At 43.6% G+C, this 14,065-nt stretch overlaps 1 protein-coding gene across 8 annotated transcripts in view; it reads right to left on the reverse strand.

Annotated features, from left to right (window-relative positions):
- The window catches only part of EBF1 (EBF transcription factor 1), a 380,950-nt gene that overhangs the window by 91,435 nt on the left and 275,450 nt on the right, over positions 1 to 14,065 (reverse strand). For 4 of the 8 annotated variants that reach the window (XM_037046891.1, XM_037045547.1, XM_037049868.1 and 1 more), the window contains exon 9: positions 10,791 to 10,921. In XM_037046891.1, coding sequence (XP_036902786.1) covers positions 10,791 to 10,921 — 131 coding nt within the window. Of the gene's footprint in view, positions 1 to 10,790; positions 10,925 to 14,065 lie in introns of all 8 variants that reach the window. The other 4 variants (XM_037046185.1, XM_037044804.1, XM_037049083.1 and 1 more) reach the window with 1 other exon arrangement.

Consider the following 14,065-nt stretch of genomic DNA (forward strand, 5'->3'; position numbering starts at 1 on the left):
ATCTCTCTCGCACAAACAAGACTCACGGACACTCAGTAGAGAGGTGTCTATATATTTTCTCATCTAGTCTGTGTCCCACAACTAGAAGATAAGTCCCATGAGGATGAAAACTTCGCCTTGCTTGATTTCACTGTGTTTCCAGTTTTAACAGTACCTGGCCCTCGATAAACACAGGGCGGGGCAAAAGTAGGCTTAGAGTTGTAGGTGAAATAGTTTCTTCTTGTCTTGTTCTCATTAATTACTGCGTTATCTTCCACAAGAAGAGCTGTAAACCCACTTTTGCCCCAACCTGAGCTTGTTGAACACAGAATGAATAAAGGCCATAATGCCATCAACCACCGCTCATAATTAACTACCAAAAAAGAAACAATCAGTATTATCCCATTCAAAAATCTCATTATTAAAGGGAAAAAAAATTAGTTTACTTTGTCCCCACAAACTTCCTGGCGGCCTCAGTAGACATTTGCAAAACTACGCCACCCAATTCTTCCACCAAAAAAACTGCCCGAGTCCCTAAATCAATGCAGTTAATTGTGCAAGACAGCAATAAGATCCTCTTTCAAAATACCAGATTTGGGAGAGAAAAAGCTAAAATAAATATATTATACTTCAGATACCTTTGGTTTTGTGGGTGGATTACTGATTTTTTTTTTGGGGGGGGCGGTAATTTATTTTTTAAAAAAACTTTCTCCAGCTCTCTTCCCAGGACATCGATCTTGAGCCAAGTCGGGCCCCACTAAAGACTGGAGCCCATCCCGACCGTCTGGGAGCTGGGACAGCACAGGCGCGTTCCTGAGGCCCAGAGCATTCCGTGGGGACAGGACTGACACCAGCAACGCCAGGTCCTGTGGTTGGAAGCTACACAATGAACTCTTTCTCAAGGCTTGTTTTTCTAAATCCAGTCGAGAAGGAACATCATTCCTTAATCAGCCTAACTTAGTTAGGGTCCTGGGTTCCTGCTTGTTTCAAGTTTGAAAATTAAAATAGAAAAGAAAAGGTAAAGCTGGAGACATTTATGGAAGAGGCTGAATGTTATCAGAGTTGGCGGTTTGCAGGATCAACTTTGCCTATGGAATCAGGAAACAAAAACATGAGAACCAAAAGATTGATAGATGGGGTAGCAGGGAATGAATTCACCTTTTACCAAGACTGGTAGGGTCTTTCAAAGCTCTAAAGAAAAGGGTATCAAGATACTAAACAGAGACTCATTGAACTTTTTTTTGATATAGTTTAGTTTATACTTGCACACTACATACATTGATGTTTCCATAGGTGTTCAATTACTCCTCATTTAACACGTCCCTGCAGGAGGGAGCTGTGCAGAAGACCAAAGCCAACCCCTCCAAATGCAGGTCCGGCAGAAGTAAGGCCCACCTGAGTGTGGTTGGCGGGGTACGTGAATGTCTCGCATGAGATGGACAGCAATTTGAACACTTCACCTAACATGTCATGTGTTGTGCTTGAGTGTGATATTGTTACATCACAGAATTACATGCTTATGATTTTATAACAAAAGCATCTGTAATTTTAAAAAAGGTGTTATTTGTGCTGGACCCTGGACTCTGCCATCCTGACTGTTTTCACCGGAAACCTTCCACGGATGCATTACACACCGCTCACTGTTTTACAGAGGATGTGTGGAATATCATGGCCATCTCTTTCTTGATGACTCAGGGCCACTGCCATTGTGAACAGTCATTAATGTGCTGCACTGTAATAAAGTTTTTCATCTGCTTTTTAGGTTTTCCATTTCTGCCCTTGACAATAACCTGTCACTTTTGTTGTCACTGAGCCTGCTTCTAACCACCTGCCTCTAGCTGGCTCCTTTGCTATGACCTGGGAAAAGAGAACACAGTTTGTAAAAAATTACTGTTCTGTCTACCCTAAAGTCTGTTATTTTATAGGTTGTTGTTTTTTTTTTTTTGCTTCTGGTATCATGCTGAATTTGGAGAGTTAAGACTATCACCATTCTCTTCTCTGGATAAATGAGGTTTCACTACATTCTCATTAGATGTTAAGACGTGGTTCTGGAGTCAGGTGGACTCTGGTTCAAGTTTAACCTCTCTGCCCATCGGTTTCATTATCGGGGGAGGGAGAGGAGATTGAGAGAGGGGCCACCTATGTAACTAGTGTTATTACAAGGGTTCATTGATACAATGCCTGTAATGAGTTTAGGAGATGGCCTCACTGGTATCAATCACTCAGTTCATTTTATTACTCTTTAATCCTCTCTACAACCAACAGATTTAAACTAAGGTACTATGTGCATCCTTACTGCACAATAAATATATCTGAACATAAACCACCCAACCACACATGCATTAACAAAAACTTAACTGCAATCTATCTGGTAGTAACATTTTAAAGCATCACTCAATGCAACAGTTGCTAATAAGGGGCATTTGTTTGAATGAATTAACGAATGTCATTCAACAATATTTTGTATAAATTAAAGCTTCTGATATGCAAGGTTCTGTGCTAGATACTATGGGAGACCAAGCTGAATGGACCATGAATCCTGCCTCTGAAGGAGAGAACATTCCTTTAAATAACAATAACTAAAGACAGAAAGATGTAAGGAACTTATACGGTAGAAATAAGGCCATATAGGAATTTAGAAAGAAGAGACAACTTCAATATTTGGAGCTGTGAGGGAAGAAGATTTCGAAGACATACTGGATCTTAAAGGACAGAGGATTGGGCACAGAACGGTGGGCAAAGCATTGGGGAAGGAGGAATGGCATAAGCAAGATGAGTGTGCAGAGGCGCAAACTTACTATGGGTAACAGGAGCAGCTAACAGCTCTGTGTAACTGGAGCATAAATTAAGATGGATGGTGGGCAAGGATGTTGAGAAGCAAGGGCAGAGCCTTCAAAGGGCCTGCCAGAATCCCAAAGTAGGGCGCTGCGGCTTTAAGGAGGAGGAAACGAGAAAGGTTTTAAAAGGAGGGCTTTCATTCGGACCATCAGGAGCCATTACAGCAATTAGCACAGAACACACACATGAAATGAATACAACACTACACAGGTATCCATTTTCATCATAAAAGTCACCTGATCGCAGCCAGGTGTGAATTCTGTCTTTGATTTATGTTAAAATTAGACACCCATCACACGTCTGTGGTTTCTATTTTCAAGTTACAGGCACACGCGTATACCTCCTGAATGCACCGTAAACAACTAGCTGATAGTGTTGTCCTAATGTCCTCTTTACCTATCCCATAATTATCAACGTAGAGGATAAACTTCAAGTGCCTTAGTCATTAAAAATAAAAATACAGACTAAAGCATTTTTAGGAATGAGGTGAGCATGGTTGTAGCTGTGACTATATTAAAGAGGCCATTAGACTATTTTTAATCTGTTTTTTCATATGCTGGCTCATTTCAAAATGATTTCCCATAAAAATAACTAGGGCTTGAAAGGTGTTTTTCAAAGTCATATTCAAAATTTAATGCAAGTGATTCAGGCTGCTCCTTTTATTCTGTACAAAGTTTATAATTTTTGCATTAAGTATCTTCTACTTAATAAGTGACCAATAAGCACAGGTTCAGTATTGACTTGCCAACTTACATGTTTAGGGACAAGTAGGCAACAATTAATTATTTTAAACCCATTCATTTAATCAACTTTGAATTAAGCTTCGGTATAGATAAAATAAATGGCACAGCTAGTTACATTATACCTTAACTAGACCATAAAATCTTGAAAGAGATGATATTTGAGAGACTGTCTTGCTCCATCTTTCTTACTTTTCAATTTTAGTGAAGCTGTTTCTCATACAAATGTGGTAGAGATAACAGTTATTAGAGTGTCAATGACATGTAAGATGTGGGAAGTATAGGAAGTAGGCTCAGCGCCTACAGGGATATCATGAGAAAACCCTGCGCAAGAGAAGGCTGAGTGTGGGGGCGTCGGTGTTGGGAGAACTGGCTGTGATCCCAGCACGAAGTAGATAATGTGTTCCCAGGAAAAGTCACTATATGGCTCTGGAACCTCTTTCTCCTCACTTCCAAAAATAAAACAGCTGTACTGGATGACTGGAGAGTTCCTCAAAGCCCTCCCAATGTTGTGACCCTCCACATGTGGCTCAGTGACATCCCGGGCCAGACAAAAGGCCTGGGAAACTTCCGGTGGGAACCTCCATGAGTTGTCGCCATCTATCCTTTAATGCCACAGAGGAGCAAATGCTGGTTTTTATTTACAATCCTTCCTCTGAGCTGTGTGCACACAAGAAAATGCGGAGTGGAGATGAGAAAAAGGAAAGAAATCAAGAACTGCATTTAAAACACTGTTTTCCAGCTTTTGGACCCAAGCAGCAAAAGTGTGTCTCAGCTCCCAAACTGCCATTGACCCAAAGGCGTTCACAGACAGGTTCCCCAGCAAAGGGGCTTCTTTGGGCTCCTCCCATCTCTGGGAACACAGCTGAAGGCAACATTCGCAAGGGTGAGGACCACAATGTGCGCTCCTATGTGAGGCTAACCTGCTCATACAGGGGTGGAGTGCTGGCTCCTCCCACCCTTGCCAAGGGGGCCCTGGCTAAAACTAGACCCCAAATGTAAGAGCATTTCTGTCCAGAGCCTTGCAGCATTAAAGAATATTGCCCCGAATCATTCCTCGTCTGATCTGAGTAACACTCTGCAAAGGTTTCAATCAATTGATTCTCTCACCTCTACCCCAGCCCCATCAACTCATGATTGAATTTCATGACTTTATTTCATTAACACAAAATGCAGATGCACAGCCATCACCCACACGTCCTCCTGTAAGGCGACCCCTGACAAAAGGCTCTGTGGTCCCCAAAGTTCGGGACATGCCATGTACTACCTTTTAGGTAGTCATAGTATGCAGCAGTATCGCCAAAGCTCTACAAAGTCCTAGACCAAGGACTGGCTGAGTTTATTTGACTCAACATTCCCCAAGCCTACCAAGAAAAAAACTCCCTCCCTCATCTCTCGTATGTATTGATATCCCCCAAACCACTGGGAAGATGAACTGCAGCAACATCGTGGTATAAGTCTCAGGTTTCTATCACATACCAGAATCTCAAGGGCACAGGGGGAAAATACTGACTAAAGACTTATCAAGAGGGAGAGCCAATTTTGTGGCTAATTAAATGGTTCTGATGAAGTTCAAAGAGTCCTTTTGCAAATAGGCATCATATTTGCATATTGCAAGTGTGCTCTAAAAGTAAAGAATGATAATGGAAGAAGAGAAGCCACTCCCCACTCTTACTTTGGGAGGGTTCTCCAGGGAGTCAACTCACAGCAAAAAGAATTGCTAGAATCGCAGCTGATTTTAAACAGGATTTAATCCAAGCCCTCGATTTTAGGTGGGGAAACTGAGGCCCAGTGACCAATGCTGAGTGAAATCTAGATGCTCTGATTGGGCCACGGAAGGACCAAAGTTAATACCCAGGTGGCCTGGCTTCTTGCCCACTGCTACCCAAGGCAATCTGGGCCTCTGCTTAGATGACTGTCTGTCTGCAGTTTTCTCCACCCTCCACTCTCACCAGTTCCACCGCTGTACTTTCCTTTCAGGCAGCTTAAATACCTTAAACTGCATAAATTCTCCCAGAGACTTCAGTGATTAAATGAAAGGCTTGTGAGACCCTAGACTGCCTAGCACAGAGATCCAGCCATACATAAGAGGAATCTCGACAGGTCATTCAAACAGTCTACTTCTGAGTATACCACTCACTGAGTATACCATTCTCCTAGAATCTTGCCTCGAATTTGCACCTGCAATTTCAACCCTGGACTATATAAACATGCTACGAAACTCTCTAATCTGTTTCATAGGAGCATGTTGTTTTTCCAAATAAAATGCTGGATCCCACAAAGCTGAATTTTAATCTGTACCCATTCCAGTGCTAGACCCCCAACAGGCAAGGCAGCTGGTGGTCACTGTTGAGAAATCAGAGGAATTCAGAAGGAGATATGAAAATAATGATTATTTTTACAAACTAGTAGAAGGAGCCCCTTCCTCCACCAAATCACATGTTGGTAGGAAATCAAAAACCACCAACTACCTCTCTGATCATGAAAATATTCAACTCACATTAAAAATTAGTACATATCCACCCTGTTGGTTTTCTTGGGTTTATATATAAAAATCCACAGATTTTTTTAAAGATTTTATTTATTTATCTTTAGAGGGAAAGGGTAGGAGAGAAATATCAATGTATAGTTGCCTCTGATGCCTCCCTCACTGGGAACTGGCCTGCAACCCAGGTATGTGCCCTGACTTCCCAGTAACTAGCAAGGCGAGAGTAACTGTCCAGATACCCCCAGGCCTTTGGTTCACAGGCCCGCGCTCAATCCACTGAGCCACACCAGCCAGGGCAAAAAAAATCCACAGATTTTTAAAAGTCTTTGGTGTAAAGCAGGATGAACACAAAAGTATCAATAAAATAAGCTGCTTCTTAAAAAAAAAAAAAAAGAAAGGAGAAAGGGCAAGAAACAATGAAGGAAAAGTAACAAAAGATGGCAAACCAAATTCAGAGGAAAGCCAAGTGTTTGCCTCAAACCTGGGAGCTCGAAGGAGGCAGCCCTGATTTAGGAGCATTGGTGTTCCACCCTACTTCTTCCCCACCCTCAGGGGACAATGAGTGAGATAAGCTGAGCTACTCATTCTCAAAAAATTGGGGGAAGAGCACAGATGAGGTTAAATTAGGCCAGTCCTGTTCTCTCTGTCTCTTTTTAAAATTCTTTAGAAAACAAAACAAAAACCTCCAAATAATAGCATCAGCTACTAATCTAAAATGTCTGCCTGTCCTGGCCCACCAGTCTGCTTCCCCAGTGCTCTCAGCTATAGAGTGAGAAAACAGAGAAGAGACCAAAGCTTATCTAAAATTGGAAGACAAAGACCTAGGTTTTAGAGGGACCTCATGAGACCACGTGGCTGGAGGACAAAGACTTCAAATACAGAGGGGTCTCACTCTAGCAATGAGGTCCAAACCGGTGAACTGCCTTGCCTAAAGTCACTTTTGAAGACAAAAGAAGAGGCTGTCTTCTGCCCGCAATACAAGGCACACGTCCTTCCTAAGGATAAAATCTTCCTACCAGCCAGTGGCTCCAACCACAAACATACAGAATGAGAAAATGGAGGGGTTTCTTTGGCCTCTGATTCTCTCTATGCCAAGTCCTCCTTATCTTAGAAGGCGACAGTAACTGTCCAGATACCCCCAGCACAAGACACTGGTGATGCGGTGGGTCTTACACTCAAGTCTGGTGTGGTAAAATCCTTCGGTACTATTTTGGCATAGGCTAAATCATGGACAATTAGTGAGTAAATTGAGTCTCAGAGTTGGACTGCCTGGGTTCAAATCCCATCTCTATGGCTGGGGAACCACCAGCATGTTTAACTTCCCCGAACCTCCATTCCTCATTGGTAAAATGGGAACACCATGGTGAACAGATGCTGTAAGACTTGCATGAGAGCTGTACCAAATGGTACCTGGCAAGAACTAAAGTTAACTAAACTTAGTCAGACTCAGCATTTTTCTATAGGTATCTCATAAACATCTCCTCAGACATTCACAGTATCAAGTTCTCATTCTACCCAATGGAAGCCTGGAGAACCGATCCCAAAATCGGTGGATATTTTTTCCCCTACCAAAATAAAAGGTACTTGCTCCTACTGTTACCATCACTACTGCTCGACCACCTGGGTTATCACACGTTTTCTTGTCCTCTTTCTGTTCTCCTTCCCTCTCTCAATATTCAATTTGCTCTCTCATTCAACTAGGCCTTTATTCCCTTTGGAAAAATGTACATTGAAGTTCAAATTCCATCTCTAGCACTATCGGGCAGTGTGGTGTTCGGCAGGTTTCTTACCCTGACACTCAGATTACTGGTATGTAAAATAGGGCTAAGAGCATCTAACACAGGGCTGTCATCAGGATTAAAGAAGGTAAGGCCCACAAGGCGCCTGTACACAATAAACCCTTAATTACTTTGAACTATTTCTTTCCTTGCCCGAGGATATGTTTATTGGTTTGAGAGAGAACAAGAAACGTTAATGGGAGAGAGAACATCAAGTGCCTCCCACGTGCGCCCTGACCAGGGATCAAACCCCCAATCTTTTGGCGTACGGGACGATGCTCCCACACACTGAGCCACCCAGCCAGGGCTGAGCTAGTTCTTAGTTTCCCACCATTATGCACATAATGCAATGGATTTTTTTTTTTTGTAATTTGGAGCAATACCAAATTCTCTCCCTGCTGTAAAAGGAAGAAAAAAATCATATCCATCAAATAACCTGTAGGAAAATCTAAATATATAAATAGTTTAGAATATTAAGAAAAAAGTTCACTTCTGCAAGGCACGTTTTTCTGACGGTCAGGACTATCGTGATGAAAACAGCCCAAATGAAACTCCTCCACCCAGACACCTAACAGCTAATGCTGTTGAGAGTTTATATCTTCCCCATCATTTGGGGAAACTGTGGGCAGGTGTCTACAGAGAAAGGGTCATAGCTGATTCAGGATAGAGTCACCAATGAGAGCAGTCTGGGAGGAGCAGGTGGGCAAAGAGGGAGAATGCATCCCTCCCTCTCACCTCCTAGCTGGACCCTGTGGATTCATTACCAGGGGCTTGTGTCCATTGAGGTGCTGACAGTGTAGGTAGGGACAGAGGAGAGAGGGGGACAAAGGCATTATCTTAATGGGTTTTCTTTTCCACGAGCTATATCTATTTTGTTATAGAGATACAGGTTCTTTAAAGCAATTTGAATGAATGCACGTTGGAACTTAGCCTCCTTTACCTGCTCCCAAAAGAGGGCGAGCAACTGGGGGACCTGAGAGGTGCAGAGCAACCTTGACTAGAGACAATGTGGAGACCCATGTCAATCATTTCCTGTTGGGTGGAAGACCTTACTCTGCAGTCAGGGTAGTGTGGTTGGGCTAAGACAGGTACACAGGTTTTTGTATTTTGTAGTCTGTAGTTTGTATTTTGGCCCCAGGTTTTAAAAGAAGCCTCAGACTAACCCACCTTATTCTCAGAGGGTCAGGAAGACTTCCTGCCAATTCAGAGCCCCACTTCTCACTGAGACCTTGTATTGACTGAAAGGACTCGGTGCCAGCAGTCCATTTTCTACTCATTCACCCCTCCTTCCAATTCCCATGATAAAGAACAGAATGATAGAGAAAAAGGGATGAAGATAGAGCCCATGAGACCTGAGGCAGGCTGTGCTGCTGAGACACCAGGCTGGCAGCAGAGTGAGTCACATGTGGGATATTTCTAGTTTTGCAACCCAATGGCTCCAACAGAGAACGGGGTGCAGTCGGCAGGGGGGCTCAGTCCATCTTTCCTGCCTGGGATGTTCCAACTTGGCCGGCAATTAGTCTGGTGGACTGAGAAGCCCATCCCTGATTCAGCTTGACCAAAGCTTTGCTTCTCTGGCCAAACACATACCACTGTTGGCTGCACGGGAAACACAAAGGGAGCACCAGGGCTGGCCTGGGTGTTTACTGGCAGTGAGAAGTGCACACAGCACAGAAGGCTGACAAAGAAAGACAGCTCTGCTTTGGACAGATAAACATAATCAACGGTCCCAGTCTTGACTCTGCTTATCTCAATGGTCCCTCCAGAGAGAAAGCACAAATAAAATATCTAGATGGGATACAGAGCAGTGGGACAATAGTTAGAAATGGGAATTAAAAAAAAAATCTGAGTTCTAGCTCCCGTTCTCCTACTGACTTCTTTGTGTGGCCCACATACATGCCACATCCACGCCAGGGGCTCCGGAGGGCTGCGTTCAGATGATGTAACTGCGCGTCTGAGCCTCAGGATCCTTAGCAAGGAAAGAGGCGCACTGAGAGTCTGTACCTGGTGGTGTCGGGAGAAGATGGAGATGGCGCATGTCAAGAGCTCAGCACTCCGCCTGGCCCAGAGTCTCAGAAAGTTCAGCGATTCTTGTGACCACTTGGGAAGGGAGTGGGACGAACGGGCTCTGTGATACCTTGTCGCCCTAACAGTGTTTGTATCCTACACTCGGGTGAGGTGAAAGAGGAGTCCGGGGCATGCTGACGGAGGAACCTAGGCTCACCGTTTAGAAAGCAAAGGCAACTATGCCCTGGCCATCTCCGTAGTGGAGATGTTTACATTCCGTAATCTTGAGTTAACTCGATTATTGCTGGGTCAGTCAACTAGCAACGTTGAAATACTGATCAGCATGCTTCGAAAGCACTGCACAGAGAGCAGAGAGCCATTTTCATGTGCTTGCAGTCACCCGTGGAGGTGCCTGAGACCTGTAAATTCCTGGGTCTGGAAAAAGCCCGGGGTTCTTCTAGGTTCCCCTGACCAGTCACCCAATCTCTGATGAACAGTCGTTAAGTCAAGAACCACCTGTGCCTAGACCATTATTGTCATCTGAATGGAATTCCTTGAAGGTGGGTCTACAATAGACTCCGCCGACAAATACTCACAGGTGATCCCCTTGCTAGCGTTGGAACGCGGCTTCCCCTACATGTGTGGTGACTGTGCATCCCCCTTTCTGACTCCCAGTGTGCAACAGGGCCTCCGCATCCTGGCAAGCCCAACGGGGAAGTGACCAAACAAACACTCTCTCGGTGCTTATGGAGCAGAGGACACAAGTCATTCCAGTAAGATGTGTCGCCTTCTGGTGACCCCCACCCATCTTTCCTAGCTTCCCAGAGTTCTGGAGACTGGTGCTGCCCTCTCCCCCAGAGAGTGCCCACTAAATTCTACACACTCTATTAGAAATTCAAGTGTAGACAGTATCCTCAACTAGACCAAGCTATTAGATATTAATGTTCCGACAACACCTACCTCACTCCAGACCAGCATGGTACCGAATATGACCTGTAACCCATCAAAGAAATTGTCCCCTATGATGATGACAGTGGCGCCTCCCGTGGTCCATCCTTCACTCGGGCTGATGGCTTTGATACAGGGAGTAGCTGCTTTTCCACACACATGAAAAAGAGAAGGAGGCTGCTGTTAGAATCAAACTTTAATGATGGGAGACTTGAGAAAAAGAAAAAAAAATCTTTTATCTTTTCACTAACAGAAACGTCCCTCAAGACCTCAGCATTTCCTGGCCGCGTTAGGACCTGAAACCTAAGGGTGCAATTTCAGGGTTTAAAAGCATTCTTTTCATTCTTTCTATGGAGAGGCATGTATTTTACCCAAATCATTTTCCAATCTGAAATCTCGTGAAATGAAACATAGAAGCAGGACTTAACTTACGAAAAACTAAACATCATTAAAAATGAAAAAAATGAATGACTTTTTGGAACATGCTGGAAACCTTATAGAATTGCTTCATAATTACATATACATCCTGAAAAGAAAGCCCACAGATTTTTAGATAAATGTTTCTGTCCAATGGGAAGTAAGAAAAGAGAGGAGGCATGGAGCAAGAAATTGTTCTTGCTCCATGCCTTCTGTCTGTAACACTAACATCAAACATTCCTTGTTCAAGATCATCACTTTTTTTCATTAAATGTTATGGGTCCCATTTTATAGATGCAAAGAATGCAGGTCACTTGGGGTGAATTATGTAACCAAATAGTCAGGGCTGAACCACAGAGAGTCCCATGACCTTTGCTTTGTTGTCATTCCCAGGCATAAAAAAAAAATCCTAGAACTGACTTTCTCAAAATTTCATGTCTCTTCCTTTCCATTGTAAATGGCCCTTGAAGATGGAAAATAATTTGCAAATAGCATAATTCCAAACAGCCTGGAGGTTGCTGACTGGTGAGCATGGTGTACTTTCAAGAGACCTGCCGGGCATAAGTGTGATTGTAAGGTTATGTTTCCGAAATGTCTGCGAGGACACCTTCCTCGCACCGAGGGCGTTGAACTCCATGATGCCACCCTGCTTTGCTCGTGACTACTTTTAAGAACACGACCAAAGCAAAATTCAAGAGTAAGGAATGTACTGTGCAAGGAGAGAAAATGAGACCCTCCTCTTTAATAAAAAGTTTATTAAGTATCCAAGACGGACTTTCCGAGCAATGGAGCCAACAAGAGCACCAGTTCATTTTAATGGGGGAAAAACTGGCAAAAAAATTACTGGACTTTGTCAAATTTGGCAAAATGTCAGGCGTTCACTTGTGCAAGAAGAAAGAAAGTATGAAGCCGGGCCCAGCGGGACCATTGCTCACGCGCCGTCACACCAACGAAAGAATGGGTTTGGTTTCGATTCAAACTAATCTTATAAAATTGCGCAGATAAATTAGGAATTATCCAAACTAAACATTTCATGTTGGCTGAACTCATATAATGCCATTTACAACTAAAACTGGGCAGTTCTCCTGCCTTTTCTCTCCTCCACTCTCTCCCCAAAACAAAACAATTAATCAGGACAATGTAAATGACTCGTGACTTGAAAACCCTTGTCCAATTTTTAACACGCATAAAGGTGGTGATCCAAGTTTCCTGGGCATAGGACTTTTTCTCAAACAAAATTTTTCTTTAAAAGTCAACAAGTTTAAATGCATAATGAAGTATTCTAAACCAATGGTAAAATATGATGCATGATTTCAAGCAATTTATAAAAAAATAAACTACATTTAACAACTACATAAAATTCTTAAAATAAAACCAGTTGGGCAACATTCTAGTTAATGTCTCAAAATCTTAACTCTTAATGTCCAGCTCAGTATATTTGGCTGCTAGAGTAGTGTAGGAAAGGCCTTGTTGCATCCCTGGGGACTTCTGGGAAGAAGAGGAGGTTAGTTTTAACTGGACTGGTCTTGAAAGGGTCCTTCCCACTGGGGAAGTGTGGAATCCAGTGGTTATTATTACATGCTGACCCTGTAATTACTTTCATAAACCACAAAATAGTCTTGGTGTTTATATCTGTATTACTTTGGGAATGTCTTTTAATTTTTTTTTAAATCACACAAGTATGCTTCTATGGATAAATATGGCCTCCTCCAGGTTTCCTCATCATGGTAGAGAAGGAGACAGAGAGTGTGCTGGTGTACCTTTGAGACTGTCCTATGGTAAAAATGTCCCAGCAGCAGAGCCAAGACCTGCTGGTTTTAGACTTCATCTCCTCCCTCAGAAGGCATGTAAGAGTGTGTGTGTGTGTGTGCGCACTTTCAAGTATTTCCTAAAGAAAATGATGCTTTCAGATTCTGTGAGCAACTGTCCAGAAACAAGGTATATGGGCAACTAGTCAGAACTCATCAGAACAGAGGAAGGGCAGCAAGCTTCCGGAGATAACTTGGTGAGGAGACAATATACGACACTATCTATTCGATTTTTGGAGGAAAAAGTCCTGAAGGGAGTACCCCAGGAAAAGAGTGACACACCCCATCTCTCGATCATCCTACCGCACTACCCAGCATCATCTACCATCCCAGCATGGAGACTAGACATCCTGTTCTCAGACCTTTCTAAGTTTGGAGCTGAACTGATTCTACAGGTGCTCTTACAAACCTGTACATCATAGCCGTCTTGAGAGGAAGCCCCCTTGGACTCCCCCCCTGGGAAGTCTGGAAAATATGTAAAGGAATCAGGGGCTGCCCCACTGAGAGAAGGGGATGGGGAAGAGATGTTCCTGCCATTTAGGACCTGGAGGGTCAGGAGGCTAAGAGTCAGACAGCGCCTGGCATGGCCCTCCTGCACGAAGAACTCTAAAAGAGCGATACCGAGAGGTAGAGACACTTTGCCTACTTAGGAAGATCTGCCCAAGAGCAGGTGTTCAGAACTCACAGATCCACCCCAGCCAAGTCAAGAATGAATGAAACAGCAGCTCAGGGTTCAGATCAAGCATGAGAGGGGCAGTCACTGACACTCAGAAGTGAGGGAGCCATGGGAAACGGCAGGATGCTGGTGAACTGCTGTGTCGTCCCCCATCTAAAGGTGTCTCGGCTCCAGCCATCGGTAACGCCACACAAACACAAGCCGGGGTCGGGGGGATGTCGGGGGGCTCCAGTCTTCTGATCTTTCAAAAGAAGACGGGAGCCCAGACTTTGATGCACAATTTCCCAATCTTTAAATGTCGGCAACTAATTCAGTAAAATGTGCTGGCTAACCAAGGTGTTTATGGGTAGACTGGACTCACTTTTACCTGAGTCACGAATTCACCA

This window comes from Sturnira hondurensis, unplaced genomic scaffold (genome assembly GCF_014824575.4).
Source record: "Sturnira hondurensis isolate 20B ecotype Veracruz unplaced genomic scaffold, ASM1482457v3 Scaffold0000022, whole genome shotgun sequence".
NCBI classification, from domain to species: Eukaryota; Metazoa; Chordata; class Mammalia; order Chiroptera; family Phyllostomidae; genus Sturnira; species Sturnira hondurensis.